The 18,149-nt window shown below is 36.0% G+C and overlaps 1 protein-coding gene across 4 annotated transcripts in view; it reads left to right on the top strand.

The window, feature by feature from the left end:
• Window positions 1–18,149, top strand: part of ANKRD28 (ankyrin repeat domain 28) — a 206,487-nt gene that overhangs the window by 146,268 nt on the left and 42,070 nt on the right. For 3 of the 4 annotated variants that reach the window (XM_039242213.1, XM_039242212.1, XM_039242214.1), the window contains 5 exons: window positions 7,324–7,536; window positions 13,102–13,180; window positions 14,095–14,209; window positions 15,462–15,544; window positions 17,149–17,212. In XM_039242213.1, the coding sequence (XP_039098144.1) occupies window positions 7,324–7,536; window positions 13,102–13,180; window positions 14,095–14,209; window positions 15,462–15,544; window positions 17,149–17,212 (554 nt within the window). Of the gene's footprint in view, window positions 1–7,323; window positions 7,537–13,101; window positions 13,181–14,094; window positions 14,214–15,461; window positions 15,545–17,148; window positions 17,213–18,149 lie in introns of those variants that run through there. The other variant, XM_039242215.1, reaches the window with a different exon arrangement.

Genomic DNA, 18,149 nt, shown 5'->3' with positions numbered 1-18,149 from the left:
TAGCACTTCGCATTACAGGATATTTTCAAGAGCTAGGCAGGAAAACTCAAGGCTTCTTGCCTATCAACTGTAAGTGTTCCTTACTGTATAAATTTGTTTGGTTAGGAGGGCTGCTGATTTATTGGAATATATTTGATTTCCTGAATTGAGATAGCCAAGAATGCCTGTCACTTTCACAGGCCATCCTTTAAGTACTTGTGCTTTTATGCCCTTCTTAGTATATTACTTTCTCTTATTTTATGTACAGTTCTGACAAACTCATCTGGTTCTTCAAAACAGATTAAAAAGAGCAGATTAGAAGGGAGCATCTGAGTGGCTCAGTCGGTTGAGCATCCAACTTTGGCTCAGGTCATAATCTCTCACTGCTTGTGAGTTCAAGCCCTGCATTGGGCTTGTTGCTGTCAGTGTGGAGCACGCCTCAGATCCTCTGTCCTCCCCTCTCTCTGTCCCTCCCCTGCTGATGTTCTTCCTCTCTCTCAAAAAAAAAAAAAAGAAAAATATATATATATATTTTAAAGGGACAAATTAGAAGGAGAGAGAGGGTTAGGCTCTGATAGAGGGAGGTGCTTTAGATCAGCTATAAAAACAAACAGGAAAATGGTAGATGGTTGTCTGGTTGGATAAAGGGTGCAAGGCATAATTGTGGAGCTGAGTGTACAAGAGGCCCCCTTTAGACCTAAAGACACCTTCAGTTTGAAAGTAAGGGGATGGAGAGCCATCTATCATGCTAATGGTCAGCAAAAGAAAGCCAGGGTAGACATACTTATATCAGACAATCTAGACTTTAAAATAAAGACTGTAACAAGAGATGTAGAAGGGCATTATATCATAATTAAGGGGTCTATCCACCAAGGAGACCTAACAGTTGTAAACATTTATGCTCCATATGTTTCCATATGGACTTAATAGATACACTCAGAACATTTTATCCTAAAGCAACGGAATATACATTCTTCTCCAGTGCACATAGAACGTTCTCAAGAGTAGATCACATACTGGGACACAAATCAGCCCTCAACAAGTACAAAAAGATTGAGATCATACTGTGCATATATTCAGACCACAATGCTATGTAACCCGAAATCAACCACAAGAAGAATTTGGAAAGACCGCAAACACTTGGAGATTAAAGAACATCCCATTAATGAATGAATGGGTTAGCCAAGAAATTAAAAAGGAAATTAAAAAGTACATAGAAGCCAATGAAAATGATAACATCACAGCCCAAAATCTCTGGGATGCAGCAAAGGTGGTGATAAGAAGGAAGTATATAGCAATCCAGGCCTTCCTAAAGAAGGAAGAAAGGTCTCAGATACACAACTTAATCTTAACCTCAAAGGGCTGGAAAAAGAACAGCAAATAAAACCCCAAGCCAGCAAAAGACAGTAAATAATAAAAGTAGAGCAGAAATCAATGCTATTAAAAAAAAAAAAACAAAAACCAATAGAACAGATGAATGAAACCAGAAGCTGGTTCTTTGAAAGAATTAACAAAATTGATAAACCACTAGCCAGTTTGATCAAAAAGGAAAGGACCCAAGTAAATAAAATCAAGAATGAAAGAAGAGATGTCACAGCCACACAGTAGAAATGAAACAGTAATAAGAGAATATTATGAGCAATTATATGCCAATAAAATGGGCAATCTGGAAGAACTGGAAAAATTCCTAGAAACGTATAAACTACCAAAACTGATATAGGAAGAAATAGAAAATTTGAACAGACCCATAACCAGTAAGGAAATCAAGTTGGTAATCAAAAATCTCCCAAAAAACAAGAGTCCAGGGCCAGATGGCATTCTAAGGGAATTCTACCAAACATTTAAGGAAGAGTTAACACCTATTCTCTTGAATTTGTTTCAAAAAGCAGAAATGGAAGGAAAACTTCCAAACTCTTTCTGTGAAACCAGCATTACCTTGATTCCCAAACCAGACAAAGGCCCCAGTAAAAAGGAGAACTATAGACCAATTTCTCTGATGAACATGGATGCAAAAGTCTTCCAAGATATTTGGAGCCAATAGGATCCAACAATGCATTAAAAAAATTATTCACTACGACCAAGTGGGATTTATACCTGGGATGTAGGACTGGTTCAATATCTGCAAAACAGTTCAGTGTGATTCATCACATCAATAAAAGAAAGGACAAGAACCACATGATCCTCTCAGTAGATGCAGAGAAAGCATTTGACAGAATGCAGTATTCTTTCTTAATAAACCCTCAAGAGAGTATGGATAGAAGGATCATACCTTAAGATCATAAAAGCCACATATGAAAGACCCAGTGCTAATATCATCCTCAATGAGGAAACACTGAGAGCTTCCCCCTAAGGTCAGGAACAATACAGGGATGTCTCCTCTCGCCACTGTTATTCAACATAGTATTGGAAGTCTTAGCCTCAGCACTCAGACGACACAAAGAAATAAAAGGCATCCAGATCAGCTTGGAGGAGGTGAAACTTTAACTCTTTGCAGATGACATGATACTCTATATGGAAAACCCAAAAGATTTCACCAAAAAACTAGACCTGATCCATGAATTCAGCAAAGTCGCAGGATATAAAATAAATACACAGAAATCAGTTTTATTTCTGTACATCAATAATGCAGCCACAGAGAGAGAAATCAAGGAATCGATTTACAGTTTACAATTTAAATTGTACCATTTACAGTTGCACCAAAAATCATAAAATACCCAGAAATAAACCTAACCAAAGAGGTGAAAAATGTATACACTGAAAACTATAGAAAGCTTATGAAAGAAGGGCGCCTGGGTACCTCAGTTGGTTAAGCGTCCGACTTCGGCTCAGGACATGATCTCATGGTTCATGGGTTCAAGCCCCGCATTGGGCTCTGTGCTGACAGCTAGCTCGGAGCCTGGAGCCTGTTTCGGATTCTGTATTTCCTTCTCTCTCTGAATCTTCCCTGCTCATGCTGTCTCTATCTCTCTCTCATAAATAAATAAAACATTAAAAAAAAAAAAAAGCTTATGAAAGAAATAGAAGATACAAAAAAATGGAAAAACATTCCATACTCCTGGATAGGAAGAACAAATATCGTTAAAACATCAATAGTGTCCAAAGCAATCTACATATGCAATACAATCCCTATGAAAATAACACCAGGATTCTTCACAGCTAGAACAATCCTAAAATTTGTATGGAAACAGAAGAGACCCCGAATAGCCAAAGCAATCTTGAAAAACAAAGCAGGAGTCATCAAAATCCCGGACTTCAAGCTGTACTACAAAGTTGTAATCATCAAGACAGTATGTTACTGGCACAAAAACAAACCCTCAGGTCAAGGGAACAGAATAGAGAACCTAGAAATGGACCCACAAACATATGGCCAGTTAATCTTTGACAAAGCAGGAAAGAATATCCAGTGGAATAAAGACAGTTTCTTTATCTTTAGCAAGTGGTGCTAGGAAAACTGGACAGCAACATGCAGAAAAATGAACCTGGACCACTTTCTTACACCATACACAAAAGTAAATTTAAAATGGATGAAAGATCTAAATGTAAGACAGGAAGCCATCAAAATCCTCAAGGAGAAGGCAGGCAAAAATCTCTTTGACCTTGGCTGCAGCAACTTGAACACATCTCCAGAGGCAAGGGAAACAAAAGCATAAATTAACTATTGGGACCTCATCAAGATTAAAAGCTTCTGCATGGCAAAGGGAACAGTCAGTAAAACTAAAAGGCAACCGACAGAATGAGAGAAGATATTTGCAAACGACATACCTAATAAAGGGTTAGTATCCAAAATCTATAAAGAACTTAATCAAACTCAACACCCAAAAAACAACCCAGTGAAGAAATGGGTAAAAGGCATGAATATAGACACTTTTCCAAGAAAGACATCCAAATAGCCAACTGACACATGGAAAAATGCTCAACATCACTCATCATCAGGGAAATATGAATCAAAACCACAATGAGATAACCACCTTACACCTGTCAGAATGGCTGACATTAACAACTCAGGTAACAAGAGATGTTGGCAAGGATCTGGGGAAGAGGACCTCTTTTGCACTGCTGGTGGGAATACAAACTGGTGCAGCCACTCTGGAAAACAGTGTTTCTCAAAAAATTGAAAATAGAACTACCCTACGATCCAGCAATTGCACTTCTAGGTATTTATCCATGGGATACAGATTTGCTGTTTCAAAGAGACACATACACCCCATTATTTATAACAGCACTATCAACAATAGCCAAAGTATGGAAAGAGCCCAAATGTCCACTTATGAATGAATGGGTAAAGTAGATGTGGTGTACACACACACACACACACACACACACACACACACACACACACACACTGGAGTATTACTTGGCAATCAAAAAGAATGAAATCTTGTCATTTTCGCCAATGTGGATGGAACTAGAGGGTATTATGCTAAGTGAAATTAGTCAGTTGGAGAAAGACAAATCTCATATGACTTCACTCAGATAAGGACCTTAATATACAAAACAGATTAGCACGGGACACTTGGGTGGCTCAGTCAGTTAAGCATCTGACTTCGGCTCAGGTCATGATCTCACGGTTTGTGGGTTGGAGCCCCAGGTCAGGCTCAGTGCTGACAGCTAGCTCAGAGCCTGGAGCCTGTGTCAGATTCTGTGTCTCCCTCTCTCTCTGACTCTCCCCTGCTCATGCTGTCTCTCTCTCTCTCTCTCTCTCTCAGAAATAAATAAAAAACATTAAAAATTTTAAAAAAAAAACAGTAACATAAGGGAAGGGAAGCAAAAATAATATAAAAACAGGGAGGGGGACGAAACATAAGAGATTCTTTCTTCTTTTTTTTTTTTTTTAAATATTTTTATTTATTTCTAGGGGAGAGAGAGAGAGAGAGCGTGAGCAGGGGAGGGTCAGAGAGAGAGGGAGTCACAGACTGAAACAGGCTCCAGGCTCTGAGCTGGCAGTCAGCACAGAGCCCGACGCGGGGCTCGAACCCACGAACCGCGAGATCATGACCTAAGCGAAAGTCAGACGCTTAACCGACTAAGCCACCCAGGCGCCCCAAGAGATTCTTAAATATGGAGAACAAACAGGGTTACTGGAGGGGTTGTGGTGGGGGGGTGGGCTAAATGGGCAAGAAGCATTAAGGGATCTACTCCTGAAATCATTGTTGCACTGTATGCTAACTAACTTGGATGTAAATTAAAAAATAAAAAGAATTATGGAGCTGAATAGACTCAATTTAAGAGTGGTAAGAAACACTTTGCCTGAAGCAAGCAAGTAAATTACCTGTCAGAATTGTGAGAAGTTGCAAAAATCCAAACATGTTATTAAGTCGGGTCCTGTAGACTACAAATAGATAGAAGTTTTATTTCAGCTCCACAGTTCCTATAGTTCTGTTTCACTGGAGTCGCTTAATGCCTTACAGTACCCCAACCTAGATAAATGATTTCTGTTTCACATCCATTCTAGTGTAGGTTTTTAAGTTTCTTTTATTGACAGTAAAATAACACTTGTGAACGATGCTGACATAGCATTCTTTGAAATAAGTGACCATTCTTAGAGCTGTTTAGTGACATGTGGCCTCCAATTGCATAATTTATTAATTTCTCAAGGCTGCTATAACGAATTACCATACTTAATACAACAAATTCAATCTCTCAAAGTCCTGGAAACTCTGAGGAGGAATCTATTCCATGTGTCTTAGCTTTTGGTGATGAAATCTAGGTACTGTGACCAAAGTTAAGTGTTACTTTTTTGCTTCCTCCAAATTTCTGTTCCCAGAGATTTCAGAAAAGAAAATGTTAAATAGAGTTGTGATAAGTTGGGGTCAACTTCAAAGTTAGAGGGCACAGTCTCCACACAAGACCACCCTTACTTCTAACCAACTACAAGTTTGGAATGTTTCCCAGAACCACCTTCAGGTTTGATAATTCACTAGAAAGATTTAAAAAACTCACTGAAAACTATTATACTCATGGTTTATTGCACAAAAAGATTCAAATTAAGATCATCCAAAGGTCAGACACATAGGGCAGAGTCCAGGAGTATTTAACCACAAAGCTTCCATTGTTCTCTCCCAATGGAGTTAGGACTCCTTACTCTCCTAGCATCAGTGTATGAGAATATGCTCATGGTATTTGCCAACTGGGAAAGTTCACCTTAGCTTTGTTTTCAGAGATTTTATTGGGGCTGCATTACATAGGTGTGATTGATTGGTCACTTACCTACATGGCTGATTTTAGTTTCCAAGTCCATTGGTAACTGAGAGCGCCAGAGTTCCCCCTTTTCCCCAAATGACACAGTTGGTTTATGTGGCATGGTCAGATCCTACCCTCAGACTATTGACCATGGCCTGCCTGCTGCCTGCCTGCCTCTTTCTCTCTCTTTCTCTCTCCCTCTCCCTCTCTCTCCACCCCTCACCCCTCTCTCCCACTTATGTGCTTTTCTCTCTCTCTCAAAAAAAAAAAAAAAAATCCTGGGGCGCCTGGGTGGCTTAGTCGGTTAAGCGTCCGACTTTCGCTTGGGTCATGATCTCGCGGTTCGTGGGTTCGAGCCCCGCGTCGGGCTCTGTGCTGACTGCCAGCTCAGAGCCTGGAGCCTGTTTCAGAGTCTGTGATTCTCTCTCTCTCTGACCCTCCCCTGCTCATGCTGTCTCTGTCTCTCTCCTAGAAATAAATAAAACATTTAAAAAAAAAAATTAAAAAAAATCCTATAAAGTATTCACCTATTTTATTAGAAACAAAATGAAAAAGAAACTTGAGCTTCAAGAATTATGTCTCAATATCGAGCGTATTTATTTGAGCATCTTCATTATATTATACCAATAACATCAACATGTAAGGCTGGAAAGTATCTAGACTCCAACTTAGTTGCAAAAACGAAATTGAAAAAGATGCCACTCATTTTTAAAAATCCTAATCTTCACTGCATTACCAACTTTAATCTTTTGTCACTACAAGTGAAAAGATTGAAAATATGCATGTTATTCACTATATCTCAGAATTTTCAGTTTGTGTTCATTTGTCTTGATTCTTATAACTGTACCTTACTTTGAAAGCTTTTAGAAATATGTTTAGTTTTCATTTTCCTAAAATATCCTTCTCAAAATCATTGTATTTTGTCATGAAGTAGACATTGTATATATAAATTATATTCCCCGAATGTACAAAATCTGACACCAAAATGCTGTTGTGAATATTCATTATTTTAAATGAACTTTAGAATGATAAGCTTTATCTGTGCACTTATCCCTGTTTTTCGCTTTAATAAGTTGATTGCAACCACAACAGTGCTAAAATAACCTCCATTCTTATAGCAAGTTGCGAGACTACTTAACATTGAGATTTTTTTTCTTCCAATAGATGAATGAACCAAATGCCTATGGAAATACACCTCTTCATGTAGCCTGCTATAATGGACAAGATGTTGTAGTAAATGAACTTATAGACTGTGGTGCTAATGTAAATCAAAAGAATGAAAAAGGGTTTACTCCTTTGCACTTTGCTGCTGCATCAACACATGGAGCGCTGTGTTTAGAGCTTCTAGTAGGCAATGGAGCTGATGTCAATATGAAGGTATGAAATAAAATCCAGAATCTATACTGTAGTATTTAGAAGTTAGCTGTTTAAAACAGTATCAATAACAAATACCATTCAGCAATAAAAAGGAACAAAATACTGATAGACACAAGAAAACAGTTGAATCTTAAAAATATTTTGTCTAGTGAAAGCCTTACACAAGAATATACGTACTATTCCCATTTATATAAGGTTCTAGAACAGGTGAAATTCCACCTATATTGCGTTCCAGATTTTGTAGTTGAAATAAAACAGTTGCCTCAGTGAGGAGGGATTGCTGAAAAGGGGACATAGAAGAACTTTCTGGGGTGATGGTAGTATTCTGTATTTTTACAGGCTTTGTATTATATAAATAAGTAATTGTCAAAACTCATGAAATAATACATTTTAGATTTGTATGCTTCATTGCTTACAAATTTTCGCTTAGGAGGTAACACACCAAATTGATGTTGAACCCTAATTATTGATATGCATACCAGTGTGTTTAGAGATCATATGTAGTCCTATCTGCAAGTTTTGAAAAACATGAAATAATTGGGTGGATGGCAGGGTGAACACACTGGTATATGATGATACATTTATGGTAAAATATTAGTGATGGAATCTAGGTGTATGTATACAGGTATTCACAGTAATCTTTCAATGATTCTCTGTATCAATTTTTTTCAATTTTATAAAAATTGAAAGACCTATCAATGTGTTACATGTAAGGAATGGACATAATTCTTTGAAAAGCTACATGCAGCCACTATTTTGAACATCACTACTTTATATGTAATGTGTATTCATCATTTTGACTTTTCCAAGATACTTTCATTGATTGCTTCTATATTAATTCATCAATTCATTATGAGTATTTGCCAGTCCATATCTTGTGCTATGAAGAAAAGAAAACCACAAACAAAATTGAACTGTTCAGGATTAGTAAAAACATTTAACCTTAAAATGTGTTTTTCAGAGCTTTAATTTCTTAAGATTTCATCTTTTGTGGGTGTGATGACCCAGTGTCCTTCAGATTGGTAGAGAAAGGACTTTAGGTGACTTTAGTGATGGTCACTGACCCCGTCTGACAGCTGCAGTAGCAGCAAGTCCATATATAATTAGGTCTTTGCTCTATAAATTACCTTTCTCAGCTATAGGACAAAATTTATGCTTATTATACCCGAGAAAGGAAAGGATATGATATGAGGTATCATAAACAACTCTTGTTATATATATGCTTAAGTTTGAAATACCTAAGAATATATGTTTCAAGTTTCCAGTTTTCAGTCATATTACCTACTGAGGTTTTTTTTAATAGTTTAAAAAATTACTAAAATTTTTTGATAATAAATTTGAACTCCTCATTTTGGTTTGAAGAATTCCTGCTGTTTGGATAATTGGGGACCAGAACAATATCCAAACACTCGTGAGGGAAAGAAATTTGTTACTTGTTTCTTCTAAAGCTTAGCAATATTTTTTAATGCAGATTGGATCTTAACATTCCTCAAGAGATCACAACCAAATTTTTAAAAAATGCTTTAATGTTTATTTTTGAGAGAGAGAGAGAGAGTGCGCGCGCACACACAAGTGGGGGAATGACAAAGAGAGAAAGAGACAGAATCCAAAACAAGCTCCAGGCTCTGAGCTGTCAGCACAGCCTGACACAGGATTCAAACTCACAAACTGAAATCATGACCTGAGCCAAAGTCAGATGCTTAACTGACTGAACCACCCATGCTCTCCACAGCCAAATTTTTTAAAATATGTAGGAGATCTGTTTATGATCAAGTGACTGTAATTAAATTAATCTTTTGTGTGTGAAATATAAAGGATCATGACTGATCTATATCATTAGCTATGACACATGCTATAGTTTGTATTGTGCTATCTTTAAGGGGTGAAAATTAGGCTTTTTATTTATACAGTGCCATTTAGACATGAATATTGAATATAATTTGATGATAGATCATTCATATGTCAGTGCCTACATAGTTGATTATTGTACCTGTGATTTTTATAACTATTTTCTTTTGAAATACAGAAATGAGAATTAGTCTTACACGAGGCTCATTTACAGTGTAATACTTAGACCCGTGGTCCTATTTGAAGTTATCTCCTTATTGATTTAGAAAAAATCAATGATAGATTTTATACATGACAAGGGAATTTTTTAGCCAAGCAATTGAGATATGGTGGTTAAGTAGATTTTAAGGCAACAGTTTATGATGTTGGTTTAGAAATAGATTTCATAGTGGCTCCTGGGTGGCTCTGTTGGTTCAGTATCCAACTCTTGGTTTTGGCTTAGGTCATGATCTCACAGTTTATGAGGTTGAACCTTCCTTGGGTTTCACCCTGACAGCACATTGCCTGCTTGGGATTCCCTCTCTCCCTCTCTCTGCCCCTCGAAAATAAATAAATATAACTTAAAAAAAAAGAAATAGATTTCATAAAAGTTTCCTTAATCTTGCCTAGGGATGTACGACATCCTATTTAAATGCAAGTGTGCAGTTATCTTCTAGCTAAGTTCCATTGGAACACAGGCTCCCATTTTGTTAATGACTTCTAAGGTACCTCACAGCTCTGAAGTTATATACAAATTATTGATAAGTATGTGTTTTCAACCAGTAAGAATGTATATTCATTCAAGGATATATCTTCATACCAGACACCTGTGTTTCCTATATTTGTCAAATATAGTGCCTATCAAATTGTTGCTTGAATAAGGAGCTAATAAGGGTTTGACACTTGCCTTATATTATAAAAAATTATATTTGGTAACCTGCATGATCTCCTTTTCAAGTCATCTTTTTTTTCTTGCTACCTCTTTCCTCCTGTCTCATTCTCCATTTTGGTGTTTCTGTCCCTGATCAAGTTGTGGATGACGAGAAACTGGAATGTGAATTTAGGCTTGAAATTAATTCAGCTGTGTACTTATAAGTTTTTACATTGGCTGTCTTACACAGTACTACATAAAGATAAAATGATTGGGTTTTAAAAAGCAATATAGGTCTGGTTTTTATAACATTGCTTTACCTGTGCCTTACTGCATTGATTGTATCACTTAAATGTGTGTCTTCTCCGACTTCACTTCATTCTTCTTAAGAATAAATTTTGGTCAGATAAAATACCCCAAATATTTTATTTAAAATTTAAACCTGGGAGGTACTGTGTGTGGCTTACTTGTTGTTGTTGCTGTTTATGGTCATCTGTGAAACCAGTTCTTAGAATGTTGGTGGATCTTTATTTTTTGTTTGAAACTCCTAAGTTGATTAAAAAAATCTACCCATTGTCTCCCCAATTCAGAGGAAAATAAATGTGCCTTCCCCCCTTTTAACATGTCTTATGCTGGACTTTTCAGTTTGTAATTTAAATTTTTTTAAGTATATTTGGAATACTTTCTATGATCAGTAAGTATGTAGAAAGTAAAAATATTAATCCAGTGCCACATATAGCCATATAGTAAAGGACTCCACATACCAGCTGTGAGGCCTTGTTACATTTCTTAACCCCATGGCCTATAAAAAAGGGTCAGTAGTCTGTAAAAGTTAATCATTTTATGGACTCAAATATACATTACAGTTTAAGTTTGTGTGGTTTCGGTTTTGTTTTTGTCTGTTAAAACATGTCTATAGGTAAAAGATTAGCATTTAAAAATGAAGATATGTTGGGGTACTTAGGTGGCTCAGTTAAGCATCCAACTCTTGATTTGGGCTCAGGTCGTGATCCTCATGGCTGTGAGATCAAGCCCCTCATCAAGCTTGTGCTGACATTGGAGCCTGCTTGGGATTCACTCTCTCCTTCTCTCTCTGCTCCCTTGCTTGCAATCTTGTGCGCGCTCTCTCTCTCTCTCTCTCTCTCTCTCTCTCTCTCTCTGTTTCTCTATCTCCCCCCCCACACACAAAATAAATAAACTTTAAAAAATCAAGTTATGTTATATAGGGAACATACTGAAAAGGCAATACAAACTGGAATCCCGTTATTAAAATGCTTTTGTACTTTCCGTTTTGTTCTTTTCTAGTGAAAGAATAACAACTGATACATAGATAAAAACACCAAACATAACAGACACTGGTATATTATATGGGTGTTTTACAAAGGTTATTCTCTATATTCTGTACCACAGACCTGTGAAGTACAGGTAATTTATGTCCACTTTCAGTTGAGAAGTGAAGCCTCAAGATGGTAGGCAGTTTCTCCTGAGTCTTGCTGTGGTAATTGGAGCACACGTCATTGTGACTCCAGAGCTTACCTTGTTTACTTGCTTGGGTTGCTTTGTTTTGTTTTCCTGCCTGTGCACACAAAGTGTGCAAAAGTTTGAAAATTCTTTGAGATAAATTGCCAATTGGATGGCTTGTTTGCTTGAAAAAATTAACATAAAATTATGGAATCAAATATGTATAGGTAATTATGAAGTTCATCAAACACTCCATTATTATGACAGGATAATTTCTTGAGATCTGTGTTATACAATTTTAGTGTAAACATAGGACACTTGTCACATTTCATTTTTGATTATATATCTTCAAAAGGTATGCTGAGTATTGCTGAAGGGTTAGGAATTGCAAAATAGTTTTCTTTTTTCATTTTTTAATGTTAATTTATTTTTGGGAGACAGAGATAGAGCATGAGCGGGCAAGGGGTACAGAGAGAGGGAGACAGAGAATCTGAAGCAGTCTCCAGGCTCTAAGCTGTCAGCACAGAGCTTTAACAGTCACGTTGCATGTTTTGATGAAGTCCTTTAGAATTTCAGAACTTGTATATTAAATGCATACATGCACAGCCAGTCTGATTATTTTGAGAAAAAAAGCTAACAATATTTATTATAAATAATTATAAACAAATTAATAAAGGTTTTAAAATGAATTATAGTGGTGAAGTTAATTCAGATATTCCTTTTCCTTTCGTTCAGGAAATTCTTAGAATGAAAGAATTGTAGCAATGTGAAACTTTGACATGTGGAAAACACATCCTAGCTGTACCACTGCTGATGATGTGACCTTGGTTGAATCATTTAACATCCTTATGCTTCAGTTTTCCCAACTATGAGATAGGAATGATATTAAGATTATACCATATCTACCATACAAGGCTTTTTATAAACTGTAGGCATTGAGGTTTTTTTTGTATATTTATGCTTTATAATGTCTATACTTAAAAAAAAAAGTTCCTGGGGCACCTGCGTGGCTTGGTTCGTTGAGCATCCAACTTCAGCTCAGGTTGTGATTTCACAGTTCGTGAGCTCAAGCCCCACATCGGGCTGTCTGCCCTCAGTGCAGAGCCCACTTCAGATCCTCTGTCCGCCTCTCATACTGCCCCTCCCTCATATTGCATGTGCTTACTCATGTGCATGAGCTCTCTCTCTCTCAAAAATAAACGTTTAAAAATAAATTAATTAGTTAATTAAAAGTTCCTAATTTTGAACAACTTGAACTGTTCTGCCTCCATAGGCTTGAACTAAACTCAATGCTTGAGTAATAGTTTTACAAAATAAAGATGTGAGAGAACATTCAGAATAAAACTAAGGATCACATATGACAGATCTAACAATAATTTTCAATCTCTTTAATTTGATTATTTCAGAGCAAGGATGGGAAAACCCCACTGCACATGACTGCCCTCCACGGTAGATTCTCCAGATCACAAACCATTATCCAGAGTGGTAAAAAGTATTTCTGTTTGTTTTTTTTCTTAAATGTAGTAAAAACATCCACAAAATGAATGGTATTGTGGAATTGTTATAGCAGTCTATATATTTTTAATATTTGATTTCAGATCTTATGAAAATCAAACAATAAAGAGTACAAAATACCATGTATTTGTATATTTCACAATTTGTTTTCATTCATTTTTGTTTTGTTTCCCCTGAATTATAATTTCCCCAGCAGTTAGTGTGGACTTTCTTGAAGCATTGCTGAATAGAAAACTTTGCCTTTCCACCACAGTTTGTATTACATGTTAACAAAACTCTGTTGCATGTATCTTTTCCCCCCTTTGAATGTTCTGAACTATTTTTAGGACTTTCATTTACTTTCTGAATTTATATTGTTTTGTTGGGTTTGAAGTAGCACTAGGCAAGCTAAAGCTTTAAATAAAAACTCTTAGCTACATTACTTTAGTGTTTCCCAAGCCATGTTCCAAGCAACTGTTAGTAGCCCTCAAGATAAATAGCTGTTATGGTTCTACAAGGAAAAAGTAGTAGTTTCATGATCAAATAATTCCTGAAGCATTGCTTGCAATCTTAATGACACATGGAGTGTGCGCATTAATGCTCTGACATCTTGCTCTAAAGAAATATGTTTAATTTTGTTTTAATACAGTGCTCTCCAGATTTACTGGTCCCTAGAACCCTTTTGTCATTTTAAAATGTTAAAAGTTCATGCATAGTTTGCAAAATTGTTTTTAAGTGTAAAATCTGTTAACTACAGTGCCTGGCCCAATAAATGTCCTACAAATGAACTTCAGTTAAATTGCTGTATTCACCAGTTTATGCTTCAATAGTGTTTTATGTTACTTTCCGTGTAATAGATTTGACTTAATATAGTCCAGTGTCTGATAGTACGCTGTTTTTTGCAGGAGCTGTAATCGACTGTGAGGATAAGAATGGAAATACCCCTTTGCACATAGCAGCAAGGTACGGCCATGAGCTGCTGATCAACACTCTTATTACAAGTGGTGCTGACACTGCAAAGTAAGTACTTAGTGTGGTGTTGAGAGCTGTGATGACTTGGAAACACAGATGGCAGCGAACTGTAGTTTTCTAGATATTTCAAGTAGAAGTGTGGATTGCGTGCCCAATATGGTATTAATTGCTTGAGCTTTTTCCTTTATGTGTTGGTGATGTGCTAGAATAGATGTTTTATATGATTTCATTTGGTAAGCCAGCATAGTGTATTTTTATGTATTTTTTTACCCCAGTTCATTCTAGATTATGAATAATAGGCAGTTTGGATCAGAGCTCTTCATTGGTATGATCAAATTATTTGTAATCTAAAAGTAAATAAAAGACCTAAAAGTGTTTATATATTGAATGCTTTTCCTCTTCATCCAAATGAGACTGTCTGTAGGTCTTTTGCCCTCTAATCTGGTGGGAACAGCTTTGTCTGTTTTATATATTAAAATTTCTATAAGAGACTTTGTTAGAAAGATGGATTCTCTTGCATGCTCTGCAGAAGTAAATACCCTACTGAAAATGATATTTATCATTCTTTTGTGTGCCTTTGTATTTTTATTATACCTTATTACATTTATATATGTTCATTAATATGTTTTAAACCTTCTTGTAAACTTTCTGTAACTAACACTACTGTACACTTTTTTACAACTTTTGATTTAGCCACATAGATAAAATTTAGGCTGTTTTTTACATCTCTACAAATACCTCTAGTTCATTCATTTTATAAAATGTAATTATTATATAAAGAATTCACAGTTTATTCATTCCACTTATTTACAAACACAAGTTGCTTCCAATTTTTTATTGTTACAAAAATTACTGTAGGGAACATTCTTGAACATTTTGTGTGTGATAATGATTCTCAATAGTGAGGCAGGAGGAATGGATTTCACACCCTAGGCCAATGTTCAGAGATTTTTTGGTTGTCATAATTTGGAAGGGTGTTACTAGCATCTGGTGTGGGTAGAGCCCAGGGGCACTGCTGAACACTCTGCACGCACAGGATAGCCCCTCCCCCTCCCCCAGCATGTACATACAACAAAGTCCATCATGACAATAATGCCCAGGTTGAAAAATCCTACTCCTGGAGGAAAATTACCGGATAATAAATAAGCTGTACTTACCTTTAGCCTTTTGCCACATTGCTCTTCAAAGTGTAAAAGGTTTTGACTCATCTGATTATTTTTTCACTTTAGCTAGTTTCTTTGTAATTTATTTAAATGATTATATTATTCTTGTATTGAAGTTACTGTCCTACTTACTTTAGGCGTGGCATACATGGAATGTTCCCTCTCCATTTGGCAGCCTTAAGTGGTTTTTCAGATTGTTGCAGGAAACTTCTTTCTTCTGGTAAGTGGAACCATTGCAGACTGATTCTCCTTTTTTGTTTTTGTTTCCACAGAATCCCCCAAACTAATATCTCTTTATCCTGCTTTCCCAAAATTACTTGTAGTTACGTCCAAATGTGAATCATTTATTAAATCCTCTTAGAAGATGTTGGGTCCTTTAATTTTAACATTTAATTTTCTCTTCAGATCTGGGAAAGGTCTTCTCTTTTAGGGATTTCCTTCTTTCTGTTATTGGGGGAATGGGATGTAGAATATTTCTAGAGCAGTTTCTGTTCATTGAATGGTAGTTTTCTTGTATTGTCCCTTTATGTCTAGAAACAGAGTATCTTCATTTGCATGCTTCCTTTTTAGAAACTCATAGCCATTCTATAATATCTTTGAGGTTTGTGAAATTATTTATACCAAATCTAATTACTGTGTTAAAATACCATAATCATAGTCCATTTGAAACAAAACAGGATCTATAGCTTTCTATATTTATTACAAAACTGTGATCCTTATTAAATGCATAGAATTACTGAATATATATGATTTAATTGATTTTAAATGATAGTCTGTTTCTCACAGTGTTAATGTTGAACATACTTTGTATGTTAATACTCATGATTCCTGAAAGAATTACAGGAAAGTTTCAGTGAAAGTTAACATATTGTGTGAGACAACACTTCTTTTTTCTTAGTAATTTTTTTAGTTAATTCCGCTTTAAGTTTTTAAAGGTGTGTGTATGTCCACAAATATTCACAAACCCATTTATCTATAAAAGAGAAGTCTAAAATTTGTCCTCAGTGTTAGAAATAATCCACAGATAGCAAAGCACCTATGGCTTCTTTTAAAAACAACTTTACTAAGAGGTAATTCACATAACATACATTTCACCCATTTAAAGTATATAGTTCAGTGTTTATTGGTATAGTCCCAGAGATGTGTGACCATTACTATAATCGGTTTTAGAACATTCTCATCCTCCTGTTAGCAGTCAGTCCCCATTTCCTCTTGCCTCTCCATAAGCATTCATTACTCTACTTTCTGTCTCTGTAAATTTGCCTGTTCTGGATAGTTCCTAGAAATGGAGTCACCCAAGATGTGGTCTTTTCTTTCACTTAGACAAATGTTCTCAAGGATCATCCATGTTATAACATGTATCAGTACTTTGTTGTTGTTTTTTAATTGTTGAGTGATATTCTATTGTATCCAATGGCAGTTTTTAAAAATGTTTATTTATTTTGAGAGAGAGAGAGAATCTCAAACAGGCCCCGCACTGTTAACACAGAGCCTAACACAGGGCTCAATATCATGAGCCGTGAGATCATGACCTGAGCCTAAATCAAGTATTGGATGCTCAACCAACTAAGTTACCCAGGTGCCCCCATCGTATCCTATGGCTTTTTTAAAAAAGTACTCTAGTACTCCTAAAACTCCCAGTCCTTTAGAGACTTTTTTTGTAGTATTAAACATTATTAATCTATTTCCAATAATTTTGTGCTTATTTGTAATTCATTTTTGTTTGAGATTGGGGTGTATGTGAAACTTGACATTTCTTGACTTAGAACATTCATATGAAGTAACATATCTACGATACTATATAAGATGCATTCATTCTTCTAGGATTTGACATAGATACCCCAGATGATTTTGGCAGGACCTGTCTACATGCAGCTGCAGCTGGAGGGTATGTTAACAGAATTTTTACTTTTAAAGAAGAAGGTAGCTGGTCGTGTCCGGTTTTTGTTTTTGTTTTTGTTTTTTTTCCCCCTCTTCTCTTTGTTTCTCTTTATTAGTTCTGGGCTGCCTCAAAATAGAAAACAAACCATAATAGTGGTTTAGGAGAAGAAAGTAACAAGAGTACTAGAAAATGTTTGTTTTAAATCTTCCACTTAAGTCATAAATTGTGATTGGGAGACATAGAGCCAAACTGTGAAAGGAAGTATTGCTTTCTATAAGAGAAATTATTTCTGGATAAATGAAAAGAATATATATGTCTTCAAATGAGAGCCAACTAAACATTAGAGATGTTTTGAGTATAATACTAGTGTTCTTTGAGAAAATATTTGGGGTTTTTCAGCCATAATTTTAGGGAAAATAGTGTTGATGGTTTTTTTATGTCTTGCCTCTACTGAGGACTAATATATAAGAAGAAGAAAATTTGAGATTGAAAGATTTTGGGCAAAGTTTTAAATACTACTCCTAGGTGAAACTAGGCTGTTGGTTTGAATAAACAAGCTGCAGTTAAAATTCTTGGTCTCTGAAGCATGCTGCTAATCTAATGTTTCTGATCATTTAAGTCCTAAGTCTGTAATAAGTCATTTAATTCATGATGGCTTAATCAAAAATGTCATTTGCAAGAATTTTATTCCTGATAATAATTCCGTAAAAGTTCCTAGTGGTTTCAGATGTCAAGTGTGCAGAACCAAGACTACCAACCACTAGGCCAGTCTCAGTTCCAGAGATGGGATGTGACTGAGTCCTCTTGTTCTAACAAGGTCACCAAAGAACCTTGTAGTCAAAACCTAACTTCCATGTTACTTGCCTCCAGAGAGAGGGACAAAAGACGACATGAGTAACTGAACACTTGGCAGTCACAGTTTTTATAGTAATGTACTAAGTTG

Source organism: Hyaena hyaena, unplaced genomic scaffold (genome assembly GCF_003009895.1).
Source record: "Hyaena hyaena isolate Hyena2069 unplaced genomic scaffold, ASM300989v1 scaffold_210, whole genome shotgun sequence".
NCBI lineage: Eukaryota > Metazoa > Chordata > Mammalia > Carnivora > Hyaenidae > Hyaena > Hyaena hyaena.
The sequence above is the reverse complement of the archived record's forward strand: the minus strand, read 5'-3'. Positions and strand labels throughout refer to the sequence as shown.